Genomic DNA, 20,308 nt, shown 5'->3' on the forward strand with positions numbered 1-20,308 from the left:
AACAGAATCCTACAATGTACAGGATTCCTTGCATGTGGGATCATGTATACATTTTATGACTTAAGCTCTATTGATCCACATTAGATTGTCACATGATGGCATTTTAATTTTTGTTTTCTGCTTTTTTTTTTTTTTTTTTGATGACGGACTGTGCAGCTCTTTCGGCTGTCTTGCATTTGGCAGGAGCTACATTTGGTTTGGGCTTAAATCTAGTTACTCAAGTAACATTGTAGTTAAGGCCAATATAGCATAACTACAATACCATTTTGAATGTTTTAACCCTGCAAGGATCTCTGCGCACAATTGCATCACCATTTCTGGGACTTAACAACAAGATTTGTGTTGCCCTGTCACCTAAAATGGTAATGGTTCCTTCGAGGGCAGCACTGGTGTGCAATCACAGAGTGCTATAGGTTTGTATATCTAACTCAAAGGTCAGTGAATGTGCAGAACATGAGTGAGATAAGTTACTGCTGGAAACCGGTAGTTTCTGGACTGTATCTGTGCTTCATGGAGGGTGTTATAGTCACAGAAACAAAGGGCCATATCTCACCTGGCACTGACATCACGTACGTCTGTGATGCGGGAGAAAAGCCACTGACGCTCCTGATTGGTGAGCATTGCCTGGAGCTCTGCTGATCGCTGGAAGTGATCTACTGCCACATTTAAACTGCGCAGGTATGAAGCCTCAGACATTATCAACTCAAATTTGGCCTTGAGAGAAGAAAGGAGGGAGCACAAGATCAGTAAACCAGGCAAGTCTGCAAGGAGTCTTACTGACAGGAGTCAGGAACGAAGCAGGAAGACTTCCTAGTACATGATGTAAGTAGTGTGTAATTACAAAAGAGGCTTTGGGAATGAAAAACAGGCTTGTAGTATGACTTAAAAAGACTAATAGCTACCTGCTTTAATTTTATTTTTTATTTCCCCTTGACTCCACTTTCACTAGATCCCCTATTTTATGTGATCCCATAAATTTTCCAGCAACTGCATTGCCACCATTCTTTTCCTCCTTCATCATGTTTCACACAGTTGTTTTCTTCTCTCTCTCTGGGTTCTCGCATTCACTTTTGTTTACTCCTATTTTCCTTACCCAGTTTCTCTGTGTACCATTTTGCTGAACACATACATCTTCCCATTTCCTCTGAGCCATGCAGCTCAAATGGGTCAATTTTGTAAATGCACACTCTACAATCAGAATGACAATTCCCTGTGGTTTTATTAGCATTTCTCATAAGCATAAGTGTGGGAGAACGCTGGAAGTCTTCTACTCTAATATTCTCTTTTGCATCAAATGAGCTTAAAATTCCATGTTTTATCTTGCCCCAATTTCCCTATGTCTGTTTTCATGAAATTACAGATGTTCCTGTCTCCTTACTTCAGTGCTCCTTTCCTCTGCAATGCTCAACTTCAGCACTGTACTACATAACCACTAGTATCACATCCCCATACTGCTTACATGAGTAGGCGACCTCTGCGTTCAGCCACTGCACTCCCACATCAGACATTTAACCACCCTTTACAGGCCTCCTTCTCGACTACAAACCACGCATATTCCTTATGACATCTATCTATTACCTCTTGCAGCTTCTGCTCATCACGGGACATATTGAGCAGCATTCTGCTGCCCCGTATCATAGGGATGTCCTGCCACAGGGATGCAGTAGATGAGACTGATAGACGTTGCAAATATGAGTCCTGTTGAGGTATCACTTTCCTCCGTAACCTTGGGGAGCTTGGGAAACTTGACTCCGTATCCTCTGAGAATGAATCCACTCTCTTCTGGCTTTGAATGGCCTTGTTCAGAACCACATCACTGTACTCCTGGTACAGCAACCTTGCTGTGAAGAAAGACATATATATTTTTATATTTTCTATACCAGCTTTCTTCAGTCTGGAGAAAAGTCTATTGCTGTCTCAGTTTAGGATAACCAAATACATTAGACCATATGCACCTGCTATGAGCAAAGCTCACCAGCTCTCTTGGGTGGTGACTTTGACTCTGGCTTCACTGCCTCCACTAAACACCCCTCTCTAATGATTTAATGCTGCTGCGTAGCAAAAGCCACACTCCATTATGTTCACTGCAAGGGTGGGAGATGGAGGACAGGGATCTGCCACAGCACTTAAGGCAGAAGGTACTTACAGGAGTTGATGAGTTTGGAGTGCCGACGTTTGAAGTTCTCCATTGTGTCTGCAGGTTTCTTCTCCCTGTCAGGAAACAAGGATTTGGAAACAAAGAGCAAATGAAGAGTACAGTGGCCTATCCAAATCTTAGTAACAGACCTGCTACAGCAAGGACCCCCCTTTCCAACAAGCTCAAGCTCCATATGCTTTACTTTACAAAGTTTGGCTTGATGGAAACGCTATCCTAAAGGGACGGAAATACTTCCATTGCAGTTTCTCTCCCAGTGGGCATAGAATGAAACACAGCCACATCTAATCATAGTTTTCTATTAATTAGCTTCATCTTTAGTCCCTCAGGAACAATGGAGAGTACCAGGTATCTGTACAACACACACACGAGACCAAAGCAAAGGGGCCTTTGAGAGACTTACCGCAATATTACCGTTTCTGAACTGACTGGTGGTTCCTTGTGCACCTTCTGTGCTTCTTCCTCTGAAGGAACGGGAGAGACTTCTGCATATAATACAATTAGAAAGTAAACACAAGTCCTAATTTAGAGTCAAGCTACAATCCCAAAAGACACAGATACCACTTACTATACCCCTGCCTAAGTGGTCGTCTTGGGCTAGAGTACAGATGACCTACTGACATTTATTTATGGGTCAGACACTTTCTGGTTTCGGTAATCTTTGGCATTACTTAAACTTTACATCTGTTACTTAGTCACATTTGCTTTTCACATCAACAAAAAGGCTGACACTTTCAGAATTGACAGTAACTCGAAGAGCTTCCGTCTCCAGTTGCCCAAGTGAAGATACTTCCTGTGGGCCCTACTTCGTAAACTGCCTTTCCCCTTTCAGAAGCTTGGGCCAAGCATCTGAGGATCAATGGACCCAAAATCACTAGTTGTGTCTGGAAATCTTAGACTTCCTTTTACAGATGTTGAGCTCCAAATACTCTGTGACATCTAAGGCAGAAATACTGAACATCTAATAAAATCACATGTCCAGAGTCTTAGAAGGGATGAGGCCTGGTGGATTCAACATAAAAATGAATGTAATCAATTAAAAACTGCTGATTGAGTCAGCTTCTGTTTATGTGATATAGGGCAGTATGTTTTTGTTTTGTTTTGTTTGTGAGGGGCTTAATTAAATAAGGAGTGGAGACTTTACATATAAAGTTCATTGGAAGCAGAAGGAGAAAGAGACATCAGAGACTGAGCTGCAAGTATGCGTCAGCATAAATAATTGTTGTGTTGAATGTTTTAAAAAGTTGAACATGAAATTTACAGGTCAAACACATGAATAAATTTTGATTCAAGTGTACTGCCAAGCTCTTTGCACCTCTCAACCATTCCCTCCTTTTCCTCTGTGCCAAAATTTCAGCACGTTGTGGAACATGGAAAATAAACTAAGTAATTACTGAGAAGAAGCAAGTATGTTGAGTGTTATTCGTGTAGGATATAATAAAGAACAGATATGCATCCTGACAGTAAGTACTGTCTGAACAAGCTGCATTACAGAAGATGTAAGTTTTCCATTCATGACATCTGTGATTTGGCTTTGTGCAAACTGGGATTTTAGATCTGACAAATTTGCGTTTCATTTTCATCTGTAATCTCAAAGCCTATGTTCACAGGAAGATCATCATATTTAGAAGGTCAGATTGGTACCTAAAGGTGTCAGTTGCAAAATAAAGGGAAGTACCAAAGAAACAAGGAGCTAAAACATGCCATAACACATATGGGCTACTGAGGGTGTGTGCATACATTTTCCTTATTAGTTGGAAAAGCGCCGTTACTGAAGTGCAGCAAAATGTAATGACCATATGATGGCAGCAGAGATGATGAGCAGAACCAAAGAGCCACATAAAGAAACCAACTCCAGCAAGCAGCCCAAAATAGCTCATGTTACCGAGTAAGGGCAGCAGAACAGTAAACATGGAGAAGGGACAGGAAGAGAAACTGGATGTGATGTCAAGGAGTGAGGAATCAAAGAAGAAAGATAAGGTCTCTGTTAGTGAAAGTAATGGGGGCTGAGCCCCTGCATGAAGCAGGATGCACTTGTCACATGGTAGCAGAGTGAAGCCAGGGATGAGCTGTGAGGGGGCAGCCTGGAGCAGGATAAGGAAGATACAGGGATGCAATGATGAGTACCATGAGAAATGCACAAAAGCAACGCCACGATCTCAACACTCAAGACTCCATAACACATTACCTATTTAACTACAGGTTTTTGGTATCTGCAATACCAAAAGGAAAGGAGTACAGGTGGAAAACAGAGGAAAGGACTCACCCTGCAAAATATCTGGTGGTACTGATGTCCTCTTCAGGCCCTGCCGGTGCCAGTCCTTGCTTTTTACTCGACGTTTAATTGGGCTTTCTTGATTGGCTGCTGGTTCTTGGGCAACTATCCTGACAGTTTTTTTGTCTGGCCAGCTCGATGATTTTTCCAAGGGTAAATGTCTAGGCACTTCTTCCTTTGACTGTGCCACCAAATGGTGTTCTTCTGCTTGTCCTTCCAGCCTTTGCTTGATCCTTCTCTCACCTTCTGTTTTCTCTGTAATTGCTGTTGGAGCTTGAATGTTCTTTGTATCCACGCCAAAGAGGTCAGCCTGCTGCTCCCATCGCAGCTCTCCCAAGACCTCGTCTTCTTGGCAGGTTGTTCTGGTGGTTGGTGGTGATGGAGGGCTCAGCTGGAGGAAGTGAATTGGATTGGTGAACGCTAGCATTGGAAGAGGCTGTACAGAGTCTTTGCTCTTGCAGTCTGTGGATGTTCTCAGGTCTTCCAGTGAGAGCCAAGGGTGGTCAGGCGAGGATCTTCCACACTGTATACCCACATGCTGAACTGTTGTTTCAGGGCTGGTGTCGGAGCAGCTGGCCAATGCCTCATTTCCAACAGCAGAAAAGTTTTTGGCCAACAAACCAACCCCTGAATCATCAGAAGTTTCTGTATCCTGGCTACCCAATTCACAGAGATCCCATTCTCTAGTTGGTGGAACAACTTTCTCTGCTACATCTCTACCAGAAGAGGGCACAATATTAGCATCAGGTACAGTGGAGGCAGTTCGTAAAGGATGGTTTAAAGTAAGGGGAATGGCTTGTAACTCATTATCATCCATACCACAGTTTAGACGTGGCCTGGAGTGGGGCACAGGAATGAGCAGCTGGTAACTATCAAGGGCTGGAGGTTGGACAAGGTGATTTGCATTAAGTGCAGGGGTCTGAGCTTGACTAGGGCTGGGGACATCTTTGGCATCAGGCTCAGACACCAGAGGTAGGCTAGAGTTGGGCACAGGGGATAGAGGTTGTTCTTGCTGGTTCGTGGTAAAGACCGTATCTTCTTCAGGGGGCCAAGTTAGGGTGCTCAGGATGCTGGAAATTCTGGATCCATGCTCTTGTTGGTTTAAAGTCCAGTCAGACTGATCAAGTAAGGGCGTTTGTTGCGTTTCATGAGCCATAGTTGCTCCAGTTTCTTCTCCTTGTGTAAAAGAACTTTTTTCTGAGGGGGGGTGGTACTGCTGAATTGTCTCTGGGTGGTTCAGGGGAGTGGAAGTCCTGCCTGGTGTTTCAGGTGGTTCCAGAGGCCCTGCAATGAAAGCCACAGTCCCTCTGTCCTCAAGAGGGCTCTCCTCTGAAGGAAGAGGGCTCGTGTATATTACAGAGAAAGATGGGCCACTAAGGCCTTCATGAAAGTCTTCCTCAGAAGTAAGCAGTTCATGGGGAGCACTAGCTTCCCCTGGGCCAGGGATTACAATAGCAGTTTCTCCTGATGCTGGGTCCTGCATGCACACAGAAGCAGCTTGGTTAGCTGGCTTCTCTACGGAATCCAGCGATTTGTTCAGGTTGGCACCAGCACAGTCCTTGGGACTCACAGCGACTTTTCCACCAGCATCCTCTTGCTGTGGGCCAGATACTGAAGCCACAGAGGTGAGCTCTGAGGGTAAATCTTGAATAAAGTCACGAAGCTCAGCTTTTCCTAAATTTTCTGCAGAGGGGTGAGGATCTGTGAGATTAGCTGGCTCCACGTTCTTAGTATCAGAGTAGGGGCATGCTGCAACACAAGCCTCTGGGCTCTCTGTGGTAGAAGGTGCTGCCACATCTCCAGGGTGCATGGCATCTCTTTCATCAAATGTCTGGGCGGCCTTTTCAGGTCCACCACTGTGTTTATCCTCCCTTCCCTGCCTTACCCTGTCATCCCAGTCAACTCCGCTATCCTGACCGCTGGTGGAAAAGCGGCCAGAGTCTTCCAGCTTTTCTGCCTGGTCAGAGACATGACAAGCATGTGGAAGCACCACTGGAGTTTCACTCACTGGGTTCAGGTTGTCTAATGACAAAGGGCTAACAGCAAGTGGCTGACATCCAGAACTTGATGATGTGACACGAGCTTTCAGCAGCACACCCTCACCAAGATGTTCACCCATACAGATAGATTCCCCAGGAAGAAATGCTGGTCCCATTTCCTCAGCCAAAACAACATCCTCCAAACCACAGAAGTCTACGTTATGCCTGGGAACACAAGACATCTCTGAACTGAAAGCTGATAAGAGCCTCTTCAGTCTTAGCTCTTCCCTCTGCAGTTCTTGTTCCTGTTCATTGTGTTCCTTGTTTCTCTGATCTCTGGGTTCCAAAGATTTTCCTTCTTTCTGCTGATTCTGTTCTTCACACTCTTTCTTCTCCTGTTCCTGCTGAAGTTCAGACACTGCTTCTTCCTGTTCTGGTTCCTTATGCTGTAAAGTATTCACTTGCTCATTTTTTTCTGCAGCATCCTTTACTTGGAAGGCACTTACTACTGGAGAAGCAGGCCTGATCTCTGTTTTCCTGTGATCATCTTCAACATGAAGGCATTCAGAAGTGGATGAATTTTCTTTGGGAATCATTACTGTTCCCTGTTTTTTGACCAGGCTGCTATTCCGTGTTTCACCAGCTGAGATATTTCCTTCTGCTTGCTGTGAGCTGATTTGGCTGTCATCTGTTAAGTTGGAAGACAATTGATAGGAAGATTCTACATTCTCCTCCCAACTTTGCAGCACCCTTCTGCTTTCCTTAGCATCTTCAGAAGTGTATGGTTTAGCCATGTCCTCTACTGCTTCCTCTGAGGTAGGCTGCTCATCATTTGCAAGTGCTACTTTATTGCTGCTTTGATTCTGCTCTACATTAGCATCAATCTCCTGCAAAGACTCCATCTTATCCAGAGATGGCTCAGCCTTATAGTGCCCCTCTGAAATGGTTTTACACACCAAGAAGCACTTAGGTGCCTCTCTCTGAGAAGAAATGGCATTGGCCAAAGGAGATTTTTGATGCTGTGCCTGTGGGTCTGTGCCATGAAAAGCCGGTTCTGTCTGGGACTGAGAACATTCAGTGCCAAGGTCCACAGCCTGCAGGACAGCATTGCTAGTGGCTAGCCCATCCTGGACTGTGCTGAGAGAGAAGTCCTGATTGCTTTCCAGATCAGCCAGCTCTACTTCCTTATGTTGCAGAGAACAATCCTGTCCACCCTCCTCTAAAATCATTTCTCCCTCCCATTCTGAGAGCCTCTTTTGAGGCTCCGTATCACCTTGCTCTTGTTCCAGTCCTGCTGGCACTTTTTGTACAAGGTTAGAGGGTCTACCTGGCATGTCTTCTGCTTCCCTTTGAGTACAAAGGCAGTCCTCAGGAGCACTGAGCTCCGCTCCTTTTCCGGAATCAGGCAGGCTGGTGCTCATTTTATCTGATGCATGAGGGGCATGATGCTCTCTTTCAGCTGCTGCAGAATTCCAGGCTTCCCCAGTGGTGCTGCTGGATTCCAGAGGAGTGGTACCTCCCTCATTGGTTTCTTCAGATTCCATCAGTGACACATTCTGTTGAAGAAAAAAATATTTTTTCTGTTACTACTGCAGAATGATTTAGTAGATCTAATTGGCTTAAGAGACTTTAAAAAAATGCTACTAATGCAGCTGAGGGGAAAAGAAAGCAAAATATATACTTAATGAGGTGATAAGGGTTGAGAAAAACACTAAGATGGAGGGTAGGAAACACCTAATGTAAGCTTGCGGTAGGATAGTAACTCCAAAATTAAACTAATTGTGCCTTTTTAGTTTTAAATGAAGATCCAGAAAGTGACTTTGGTCAAGAGTAGAGATGCTGATCTCTGTACACAGGTGCAGTGCAATTTATGAAATGTATTGGCTATGGCTAGTCATCTGAAACTCAAAAGGGGATATCAGAAAGCATTCACAGGATGAGAAAATGATCAAGATCTCCACTAATTTTTATTGGGCATGGTGGATGAATATCCACTGCCTCTTGTAGAGGCTAGCTGAGACTGAAAGATCTCTTTGATTTCAACATCTGTATAATGGATTTTCATATCTACATATGCATGTGCAACAGAGGGCCTTATTGCAACTGATCACAGGAATTGATTAACCAGTAGGAAGAATGTAAGAATTTGATTAATGCATAGCTAGTACATGACATAAGACAAAAGATATTTGAAGGCTGTATAAACTACATGGGCAGAGAGTAGTACCCCTGGTTTACATGGACATAGCTACAGATTACAAAGAGAAACAAGATAATCATTTAGACTACCCTTTTATGGAAAAATATCTCAGGATTCTTGGACAGTTTCCCAAAGGATATAGTGGAATTTCCCATTCATTATTGCATTTGAAGTTCAGACATGACAAAGCACTGGGGAATGTACATTTGGGAAATGTCTGTTAAAAGTACTGTAGAATCTGATTCACTACTTTACTTTTTCTGGATTCTGCCTATACCATGATCCACAATCCCTACCTTAGAAGGCTGAAGAAAGAAACAAACCTTAGTGGCTCCCCTCCTTCCTTTCTTCTGCTTCTGGGACATGCGCCCTCATGTTCCAGCCTTTCTTCCCTATTCCCTAGCCCCTGCTTCTCAGAAATTGCTAATAAATTGCTGCTTCATATACACCGTGTACCATCACAGTCACGCTGAAGTTTGCAATTTAGCCTTCAAGGATCTGCTGCAATATGCAGCCACAGCTAATTTTTTCCTGAACCGAGCTTCAATGTTCTCCTCCTTCATCCTGTCATGCCTTCCAGACATGAATGTATAATCCTGCATCTTTTGGTCAAAGAAACCATCCCACATTTCTCCAGGTAAAAGCCCACTAGCTGTGCCTGGCAGCAGAGTAGGTCTAAGGCCTGGCTCTGGAGAGTTTGCAGAGTTCATGAAATATTTATTTATTTATTTTTCTTACTCAAAATAGACAACCAAATCTATACACTTTATCTTTCCCTGACATTCTTACTTTCCCTACAATTTTAAGATTGGTTTTATTTATTTATTTATTTTCCAGAATTTCAACTGCTGGTGGGCAGGGAGGGGGGGACAATAATTTAAACAAGGGAGACTCATAAACAGAGAACGGAACATCTCTACATTGAAGCAGCAACCTTTGAGATCAACATAATTTCATTGTGCTAATCCCACACAGAAAGTAAAAGCCACATGGGCGTGACTATGTCTCGATTATTTGTCCCATCCAGTCCTATGGTCAAGGCATGCCTGACCTGAAAGGTAGTTTAGCGGAAATTTTCCCCCATGTCAGGTGAAACAGAACTTGCTCTGAAATCAATGAATCCACACTCTGACATTAGAACTGAAACGTTATATATACCTTAATCATAGAATATCCCGAGTTGGAAGGGACCCACAAGGATCACAGAATGGCCGAGGTTAGAAGCGACCTCTGAAGATCATCTAGTCTAACCCTCCCACCGAGTAGGATCATCACGTTGCACAGGATGTCATCCAGGTGGGTTTTGAATATCTCCAGAGAAGGAGACTCCACAACCTCTCTGTGCAGCCTGTCCCAGTGCTGTCACCCTCACAGTAAGGAAGTGCCCTTCCATATTCAGCTGGAACCTCCTGTGCTTCAGTTTGTGCCCGTTGCCTCTCATCCTGTCTGTAGGCACAACTGAACAGAGACCAGCTCCATCCTCTTGACAACCTCCCCTAAGATACTTATACATATTGATGAGCTCTCCCTTTAGTATTCTCTTTTCCAGGCAAAACAGGCCCAATTCTCTCAGCCTGTCCTCCTACAACAAGTGCTCCAGTCCTCTAATCATCTTTGTAGCCCTCCTCTGGGCTCACTGCAGCAGCCCCATGTCCCTCTTGTACTGGGGAGCCCAGAACTGGACACAATACTCCAGTGAGGCCTCACCAGGACTCTGCAGAGTGGCAGGATCACCTCCTTGACCTGCTGGCAACATTTTTCCAAATGCACCCCAGGATACCGTTGACCTTCTTGACCACAAGGGCACATTGCTGACTCAAGTACAACTCCTGGTTCCACAAAGGGCCACCCAAAAATCAGACCATATGTCCGAGAGTGTTGTACAAATGCTTCTTGAACTCCATCAAGCTTGGTGCTATGATCAGTTGCTTGGGGAGCCTGTTCCAGTACCCAATCACCCTCTTGGTGAAGAACCTTTTCCTCATGTTCAGCCTGAACCTCTCCTGAGGCAGTTGCATGGGGACGTTCATCATCTTAAAGCTTAGAAAAATGGACGAATAATTGAGTTCACTAGTTATTTCTCTCCTCTCCCCACAAAACCAGGCCAAAACAGGATTATTCAGCATTTTGGATTTTTTAAAATTGAGAGCATGTGTAAATATTTATAATTTCAAACAGTATGTTTCCAAGGGGTATGTCATTTCAGAAAGTTCGCAGAGGACTTCTGCCATATCTTACTGCTCTCGGTGCTGATAAATCATTTTTTAATACTATTGCACATGAATACTGTAAGGAAGACATTCCAGCAAAGAAATGTACAGCTCAGGAAAGCAGCAAGGTCATAAACTTGTAAGAGGTCACCTTGTCCCAGGCAGGATCAATTTTACCTAAGTCACCCCCAAGAGATATGCGTACGTCCCCTCCTTAAAAAAAAGGCTAGATGGTCATGGCAAATTATTCATGCTACACTGTTCTTAGCCCTTCCTGCTATGTAACTCAGGTGTCCCCTGCTACATGACTAGAAAAACACTGCTTACCATACCTAATACAGACTGTTATAAAAAATGGGCTCCCCAAGAGCAGACAGACTGCTTAGGGAGATTGGTGGTCCTAGACACAGGCTGATGGCTAAGGAAAGTTTACTACTAATAAACCTTTATGGGATGGTCTAGGAAGGTCTGAATAGCAAGATCCTCAAACTCAAGCCCACACTTTTTTAAGAGGAAGAACAACTGTTGCTCAGTGATCTATTACAGTTGTAAACACTACATTTCCTTGTATCACGCTCAAAGACCCAGCTTCCACTTCTCTGGCTCTGTTGGCAAGGGATCTGGACAGGTGAAAGGATGATTTTAAAGTTGTACCTGGCACAGTTCCATTATGATACTGGGAGACAGCTGGGTAGAGGGAGGTGCAGAGCGTAGCAACACTGGAAGCTGCCAAGTGAGATCTGTTTCATCATATTACTGCCAGGTGTTTTGCACACCTCAGGGAAAAGAAGAGAGACGCTTTGGGAAGTGACTTAGAAGGGACAGGCAAACTTTCTAGATACACAGTGGAGGGGGCCCTGTGCATCTGGTGAGGGAAACAGTTAAGCTTCTGCTTGAAGGCTGGTGCGCTGTAGTGAAAGACATGTCTCTGCAATAAGGATTTCATAGAGATGGAGAGAAAATAATACAAGCCTGTACAACCCATACCCCAGTACAATGCTGACCATACCTGTAGCAGTCACACAGAGCAAAGCTACATTCCAATAGTTACTTCAGAAATGCCTATGGAGCACTGACAACTTATGCTCCAACTACAAGCCAGCTTGGTTCTCTACCAGAGATGGCCCAGGAGACTCCCAGGAGCTGGGCTGGCTAATGTAAACTTTCAATTAGTTTATGCAAACAGTGCAAAGCAATACAGGTGATGCTGGGTGCAAACTGAAATGTGGAGAGGGTGCAAGAAACTGCACACCAGTGTGAAAACAAAGGGCTAGTACTTGGTTGTACTGCAGCAGGGAGCACACAATTTGAGAGGGGAAGGGTGAAGGTGTCCAACTAAACAAAATGGGAGAGCAGTGAAAGCACTAGTGAACAAAGCAAATCTAACAGATTTCCCAGACTAAAGAAAACCCTGTTAGTATCACACTTCCTTTTAGCGTGGGTCAATTCACCTGGACAGGGATGACAAACTCTTCTGGTTTTAAATAGAAAGTACTTCATCCTCCTTCCCCGCCTCCTCCACCAAACAAAAAAGGAGAAATGACAAGTGCTATCAAGCACAGACAAGCCCTTCAGTTAGCCAGGAAACAAGGTGCAATACCTCCACAGAATTAAGTAGAGCACTAATCCTAAGAAAACCCAGAGTTAGACAAGCCCAGAGACCCTCCTCCAGCCAAACTAGGGATGAGCCCAGCCTTCCATACCCTCCTTGCCTTCCCCTGGTGGAGGAGCTGGGTGTGCTCCCCTGCTGGCTCCCCCCACCATGGGCCCCAGCAGCTGCGCTGGGGCAGAGCAGTGGGAGCGCAAGGCGCACACACCCATGCTGTTGTAAACACCCTCCCGGCTGAGAAAGCCCTGCCCTGCAATTACAGGCCTCTCGACTGGAGCTGCACCAACACACGCTGCCAGTTGGGTTTGTGTGCTAGGCCCATCGGAGGCCCCAAGCCCTGCTATGTCTCCTTTAGGGTGCCTGGAGACCCTGAAGGGTGGTGGCCGGGTGCTTGGGCTGTCACGCAGTTCAGATACATTTCCAAAGGAGTCAGGATGGCAGAGGCTTGCTCAGAGTCTGCCTTCTTCCACATAAAATCCAGAGCTACCTGCGTTGGAAAACTGCCACCAGAGCTGCTACCTCTACCTGGAGGCCACACCATCTTTCTGTTTGGTCAGGCGCTCAGGAGAGGACCCACTACAGCACCCAGGGCTGGGCTAGCACAAAGCCTGCCCCACCACAAGGCTCTACTTTTATTGTGCAGTTCCCCAGGAAGGCACACATATAGCTATTCAATGTCACGCACTGATGAGTTTCCTCCGCTCAATTCCCCCATCGTGTATGAGAGGCCCTACTGCACGTGTGCCTTGGGGTGGGGGAAGCACTCCAGGCCACCGCTCTCAGTTCTATCACTGAACAGCCTGTTAAGAGAGGTGAAGTAGTGGGGTCAAAACTCCTGAGCTCAGGAGAAGATTACACAGGGTGCACTAGAGATAAGAATGAAGGAGGAAACTAACATTACTTAGAGATGGTTTTAAGGGTATGAAGAGCTGGCTTGGAGCTTGTCAGAGGAAGGAACATAAAGAATAAGAGGTAATACAAAAAGCATGAAGCAAAATAATGTAGAGTCTACTGCTGTCCTAAAAAAGCCTACATGCTATTAGTACCCTGGAAAATAGCTGCCGCCTCTATGTTTTGGGCAGAGGGTTAAAAAATGAACCTGTCAATGGTATCTGATCTCCTGGAAAATACATCTGAGCTGCTGCTGAACTTCAGTGAAGTGAATAAGGCTTCCCTGGCACACAGGTGCAAAGAGGTTGCTGACTTTTAACACTCCCAGTAGCATCTCACAGTTTTCCACTACTAGTAGTCACACTCAAGATATACTGAGCATATTAATTATCAAATGATTCACTAACTGACAGAAGAAGGATACTCATCACACATTTCTTGCCACTTAAATGAATTATAATACTTAGTGTTAAATCAAAAAAATACCAAAGAAGTAAAATTAGTAGTACAAAATTTCACCTCAGAAATAGCTGCTGAACATTTGCCAAACAGTGAATGAAGCCCACAGCTTGGATTAAACTGTATTTCTCAGGGAGGCAACAAAAATGGTTCAGTCTTAAGATAAATGGGGCCACCTGTATATCAGGAAAATTGGTTCATTTTAAGCAGAGCTTAAGTTTTATATTCATAAAAGCAATGGATAAGCTTTGATGTTTTGCAGTCTTCTAGTACAGGAACAGCATGCAATGCTCACTGCTGTAGCTTAGAATGACAGTTGAAACTACTGGACTGACAGAGGAAGAATTCCCCCAGTGAAAAGAATGTACAGAGTCACTGCTGGCTGCTCTATGCAGGTCTCTACAAACTTCGGGGATAGACAGACAACTGACATAAACATCTGGAGCCAAAAGGAAGGACAGACATCTGAGATGTATGCTATGATATACAGTCTTGTCTGCTAGAGGCACACTACATCCACTCCTGGACATAAGGTTTGCTACAAGCTAGAGTAGTTCCCAGTTTCTCTTTAAACTAAGTAATTCAGGATGTAGATGGTAGAGATTCTCCAGCTAGCTGCAGAAAGTTCAGTCTTTTACTGTGCTACAGAAACATGAGCCAGAATCCCACGCTGCTGTTTCTGAGTCTCAGATTAAAGAATGCTAATGTTTGCACCAAACCATTTTGACAGATGCAAATGCCATTAAAATATCAAAGGACTTGGAAACACACTTGAAAGCTTGGCCTTGCCCAGACTGCTCAGTGGAACCATTGCTGAGCACAGCTGTTGTCACGTTACCTGTATGAGTCCTGAGCACAGTTAAGCTATACGGACAGATAAGGATGAACAATATTCAGCAGACTGAACTGAACAGAAAGGTCCTCCTAAGTTATCCCATCTGATGTTCTTGGCGAACACTTGATATACCCTCTTTAACAGCTGGATCAAGTTCCATCTAGAAAACAGTAATATTTCTTCTTTCTAGTAGCAATAGCTGTCAGATCCCTACAGAATGGAAAATACAAAGTTGAAACATTTTAGCAGTACAGGAGGACTGTAATCTATACAGCAAAACACACCCTGCCATGAAGGTACTGGTTAAATATTTTTGTCTCAATATAAGTGAAGCATATCCCATGCAACTGAAACAGTTCCTAGTAATAGCAACAAAACTGCACTGGTACCTCAGACCACACTGACAACTACCAGCACAAATTCATCACCCATGGCTGGCATACCTACAGTAAAAACCTGTGCAGGTATCTGGCTTCAACACTGGTAGTACCATCAACTGACAATATGAATAAAATATTGTGGTACCAACATATCACGAGATAGCAACTAAAAAGAATTAAAAAAAAAAAAATAAATCTTGAACTCATTTGCCCTCATTTTGTGCCTTCAGAATGCATGCTTCCAGATGTTTCCAGCCTTAGTTCCCCACAGCATTTTTAGTTATCTTACGAGTCCAGAAACGAGATTGGTGAAAAAAATGTGGAAAAAAAAATCTTATGAGGCTTGAATCGTAATCAAAAATATTTTGCAATATTGCAATAATGGCGTGGCTTTGTACTGAAAGCTGCAGCTAAAGAGAAAAGAAGTCCATCCAAAGGGGATATAGAGATGTGTGTGGGGAAAACAGGTTTTCATAAACCCCTCCCCTAAACTTGCTTTTCAGGGAATGAACTATTGTTTCCTGGAAATTAAATCAGTGAACTTAGATCGAAGAAGCACAGTGAGACGTGTTTGCTATTGAGAGCAAAAACTATTAGACATAAATAAAAAGCTATAAGCAATGTAAATGTGGGAAAGCACCAGTGAGGACCCCTTAGCTCTCCCAGTGGAAAAATAGCTTCACACACCCAAAGCCACAGGAATTGTGTGGGTGCTGAATAGGAAGGTACTAATGCAAACACATGGAAAACTTGTTACTCACAGCGTAATGCCTGCATGTCCAACTGGCAAAGGTTTATTGTGTGTATCACAATATTTTCTGTTTTTCATATGGTCCCACTTCCTAGAATCATGTGGTTATGTGAGAATTTTGGCTTACAATTAAGAAAAATATATGTCTGGCCTTTATGGGTGTGGAAAAGACCTGAAAAAAAAAAACACACATATGGCTTAAAAAATTAGATCTTGCTGTATGGGTTTATCTCAGTCTTTTAAGCCAACATGTTAAACCTTAATTCCTGACTAATCAGAGCAAGGACAAGTCTCCCCTTCCCCTCTAAACTGATTACTGTTTTTCAGCAGTTCACACCAAAGACAGTGAACTCATTTGCAAAGTACTTCAATCTGATCCAGTATGCTATGTATACCAGACTGGCAGTAAAATACGCTGTGGTATACCTGGGTTAACAGAGATGAATAATTAAATTCATCAGACCAAATTTAGGTATTTGCAGATTTTCTGTAGCATTCTTGTATTTACAGTCCAGTCCTAAGATGCTGTAGAGCTCCTTCAATTTCTTCCGCTGTTGCTAACTGTACAGACTAGTCAACACCAGCTGGAATCAGGTCATAATAAATTTAGATTAGGACTTGACGTGACACCCTGAAATCCAGAACAGATTAAGAAGCAAGAGGAGGGAAAAGGTAAAAATACCTAGTTCCCAGTCAGATCGACCCCCTGAAGTAGCTGTACATGCAGATATACAAGCCTCAGCAGCAACTGTGAGGCATGGATAGGAACAAGCGGCTAGGTGAGGGCCTGGAGAGTTGGAAAGCAGAAACCTGGACCCCAAAACCCAAGTTATAGTGAAACCACACCCAGGATCTACAAGCAAGTCCCAAATGCTCCATTATAGCCGTCTTGCTGAACATGACTGCTAAGTGCTCAAAACTAAGGAACAGGTGTACAATAGGGAGTGGACAAAAATTAAAAGTATGGGAGCATGGAAGCTTTACATTTCTACTGTTCTCCCTCTGCTAGCAATGTTTTTTTTTTGCTAGTTTCATGTTTGAAGCATGCAACATATGAAGCCAGACAGATCTAATCAGATTTACAACCATTTTCAAAGGAGCAGTTATTTTAGACTTCAACATTTCTTTATCTTCTTGTTGCTGCTTATTGTACCCGCTGGACCCAAACATAGCTCTTTTTCTCCTCAATAAAGGACTACATCTAAATGAATATTGTGTGGAAGCTAGATCAACTCAAAGGAGCCCCCTGCGAGCACTGTGAAAAACAAGGAACAGCAACAACAACAAAAAAAGATGCTAGGAAAAGTCCTGCAAACTTCCTCAAACCTCTGCAAAGTCTAGCATGGAAACTTTCCATTTGGAAAGAGAGAGGAAAGGCAATTTTTGTGGAGTTTTCTTTCAAAATGAACAAGAAAGTTATATTAAGCAGTGTTTTAAATGGTATAAGTGATATACATCAGTGTTATGAAATGCTTTTTGTAACTATTTTCACCAATTACCATTACCTTACTTCAAAATTTATAGTAGTAATTACAGCTCACAATGCTTTGGTTAAAATTTAGCATTAGCTTCTAGTATTTTAATTAATGCAGCATGGTATAAAAAACAAAAACTGTAGAGCCTCACAGGTACAACTTTAAAAATGAGGAATAGCGTGACCAGATTAACAATGCTGATGATCTGTTTCAGCAATATTTCCCCTTGTTTGTCAATTAACAAAAAATATCCCCACACACTTTCACATGCAGCACAACTCCAACTCTATATTAATTTACAGCACAGAATTTATACAAGCTTAGAAATATCACTAGCTTCTCTATCATGGACTAATTACAGTATTTTTCCTACTTTAATAATTAAGAGTTTCAACAAATAAGAACAATTGCAGATTCTTCCCTCATTTACAGTTTTCTTCATAAAAATGAGGGGGCAGGGTCTGTTTTACATCATCACCTTTCAAGATCTCCTATAATAGTACGCTTTTACAACTCCATGGCTCTTCAGGTATTATCGGAGCAACTAAAATCCTCAGGTGGCCTTTTGGCAAACTTTTCGACTCTTGACTGGCCTCCAGTCTCTCTTTCCTTAGCCTCGTGGCACATAGAACTGCCTCTTTCTCCTCCCAGGCCACACCCAATCAAAAGGAGATACAGAGGAGTAAAATGAGTACTGTGCCTTAAATTCACCCCAAGCTCATGACTTCAGTATGCCAGCGAGAAATTAGAACATAAGACAATTCACTTCCTAACAGTCATCATGACTAATGGTGTAATAGTCTTGATATGATTTCCTCTAGCTCTTTTATGACACGATCACACAATAATGTCAAACTAAGGAATGCAAACTCCTTGATATGCTTGCATACACCAACCTACGCAAGCGTGCATACTATATTCTAATTGGGGTACTGCATACTTTAGTATGAATGAGGAACTTCCCCTGGGAAGTTACAGGCAGCAGTTAAATGAAATCAAAGATTCAGCTCACTGCCTTTCCCATTACCTGCAACATGCTTTGATCAGCAGGGCATAAATAAACACATAAACATCCCATCTCTCCCAAGTTCAATTAGATACAGCAGAGTTCAGCTTCACAGGCAGCTTTCAGTCATGACTCCTGACACTGCCCATCAGACTCACCTACACAAGTTTATCAAACTTGGCACATGGCAAACTGCTTTGCTGCACTTAGGAGTCACTAAAGGCAATAGCAAAGTGTGCAGTTGGGTATGATTATTTGAGTTTGGGAAAGCTAAGAACAACAGGGGTGCTTGATGGGGGAAGGATTGGGAGGGTACAAGAAAAGGGGGTGGGGGAGTTCATGAACCGTGCTGATGAGGGAGGGAGGAGTCAGAGCTCTCTTCCCAAAGGCACTCCCATACTGAAAAAGGGTATTCCACCTTTCCTCTGCCAGACTTGGTGAACCTGAATTTAAGCACGAATCTTTGATAACTGTTACGGAACCCAACACCTGCCCTCTCCCATACGTCACAGCAAACTGGCCAGGCAGGGGCACAAGGCGAGCAATTTTTGCAAGGTCCCCTCCCAGCCGGGCACAATGAAGACAACTAAAGACAAGACAAGGGAGGTTTGCCCTTGCAGTGGGCTTAGCAAGAGGCCAAGGCAGCAGTCCTTGCTTTGGAGGGGCTGCAAAGCAAGACAGGGGGGTTTAACAACCCCAGTCCTACGGGTGTTTCACAGGTAATGGCTTTGTCTTTGCTTGGTGTCAGATTCAGCAGAGCTAACGATTGTATCTGGCTATGACTCCCTGCCACAGGGCTGAAGAACAGTGACACGTCATGATGTGGCAAATCAATCCTGTCACTCTTATACACAAGAGGTATGACAGGTCATTGTAAGTCTGCTCTCAAGAAACAATCATGGCAGAGAAGGTGTGATCACAGCTGTACCTACAGCAGGAATTATCAGCATTACTATTTTTGTCTGAAATAAGGGAACACCCTGCACTACAAACGTTTGTATACTCCTACTCTGCTAGCATTTACCCTAACAGAAGGTGATAAAGATGCACCCATAAGACTGCTGTTTCAAGTTGGGCCTCTGCTAACAGTCACAGCTCGTGAATGATTGTGGTCACGCAGAAATTTCAAGCTAATGGGTCCACAAAGAACGACTGTGAACACCAGTAACATAATACAGGCTGAAACAAGAATGCATACATTAGGATAGCAAGACCTCTCCCTCCTGCAGTTTCCCACTGCTGCCATTCATTATAGAAAGGATCTACAAATGGCTTAAATGATACGAAATTTTTTCAAGGCAAGGAAGATCTGCACCTTTATTCCTGGACCTCCTCCTGCATGAATCCGAATTCTGGCTCTTTGGCTAGCAGTTTCTGCTTGTCTGAGGGTCATCTCTGTAGCCGAGGTAACAGTAACCCCTCCTACCTCAAGACATACTCTGAGGATTAGTCAGTGAGCATCTGCTCAGAGCACCCAACATGCAAAGCCCTGTTAGAAACTATGGATCTGACTGCAACTATAAGAAAAGTCTTACTCAAACAATCCCTTCACGAACAAAAGTGCACTAACTGTCCATACTGTTCCTTCACTGTGTCTTTTGCCTCCAAGTTCTTCAAGATACAAGACATGTTCCTAAAATATTTTCCTTTTGTGCTGCAGAAATGCTTAGTACACACAACAGATACAATTTTCACACATGGTGTACCAAATTAGTTGTTTCAGCTCATTCTTCTGGATCACTGTTAGCTTTGTATCACACCTGTGCTATACCCATCTTACAGCCCAGTCAATGAAAGAACCTGCTCCACAACCTTACATGTCAGGTATCCACAGTTGCCTATTTCTCAGCATGTCCACATTCACATGAGTCCTTTTCTACAATTCCGACAATTTTATGAACTTAGGACACATGGCATCAGACATTTCTTCCTATATAAGCCCAAAGCAAGTATCTCCACCAAACTGTTCTTGAAAACCAAATCTTTACAACAAGTGCTTGAAATCAGGTGCATAGGTCAGGCCTCACCTATCCACACACTAATTTATTTATTTTTAAAATCTCTTGTTCAAGACAAAGGAAGT

The 20,308-nt window shown here is 43.5% G+C and overlaps 1 protein-coding gene across 10 annotated transcripts in view; it reads right to left on the reverse strand.

The window, feature by feature from the left end:
* ARHGEF5 (Rho guanine nucleotide exchange factor 5) overlaps positions 1–20,308 on the reverse strand; it is a 36,559-nt gene that overhangs the window by 8,418 nt on the left and 7,833 nt on the right. For 5 of the 10 annotated variants that reach the window (XM_068654564.1, XM_068654526.1, XM_068654554.1 and 2 more), the window contains 5 exons: positions 4,422–7,965; positions 2,559–2,640; positions 2,147–2,211; positions 1,579–1,841; positions 554–714 (listed from right to left, as the gene is read on the reverse strand). In XM_068654564.1, coding sequence (XP_068510665.1) covers positions 554–714; positions 1,579–1,841; positions 2,147–2,211; positions 2,559–2,640; positions 4,422–7,953 — 4,103 coding nt within the window. In that variant the 5' untranslated portion in view covers positions 7,954–7,965. Of the gene's footprint in view, positions 1–553; positions 715–1,578; positions 1,842–2,146; positions 2,212–2,558; positions 2,641–4,421; positions 7,966–14,616; positions 14,824–15,754; positions 15,917–17,697; positions 17,844–19,540; positions 19,634–20,308 lie in introns of those variants that run through there. The other 5 variants (XM_068654545.1, XM_068654533.1, XM_068654538.1 and 2 more) reach the window with 4 other exon arrangements.

The sequence above is a fragment of the Anas acuta genome, chromosome 1 (assembly GCF_963932015.1).
Source record: "Anas acuta chromosome 1, bAnaAcu1.1, whole genome shotgun sequence".
In the NCBI taxonomy this organism is placed as follows: Eukaryota; Metazoa; Chordata; class Aves; order Anseriformes; family Anatidae; genus Anas; species Anas acuta.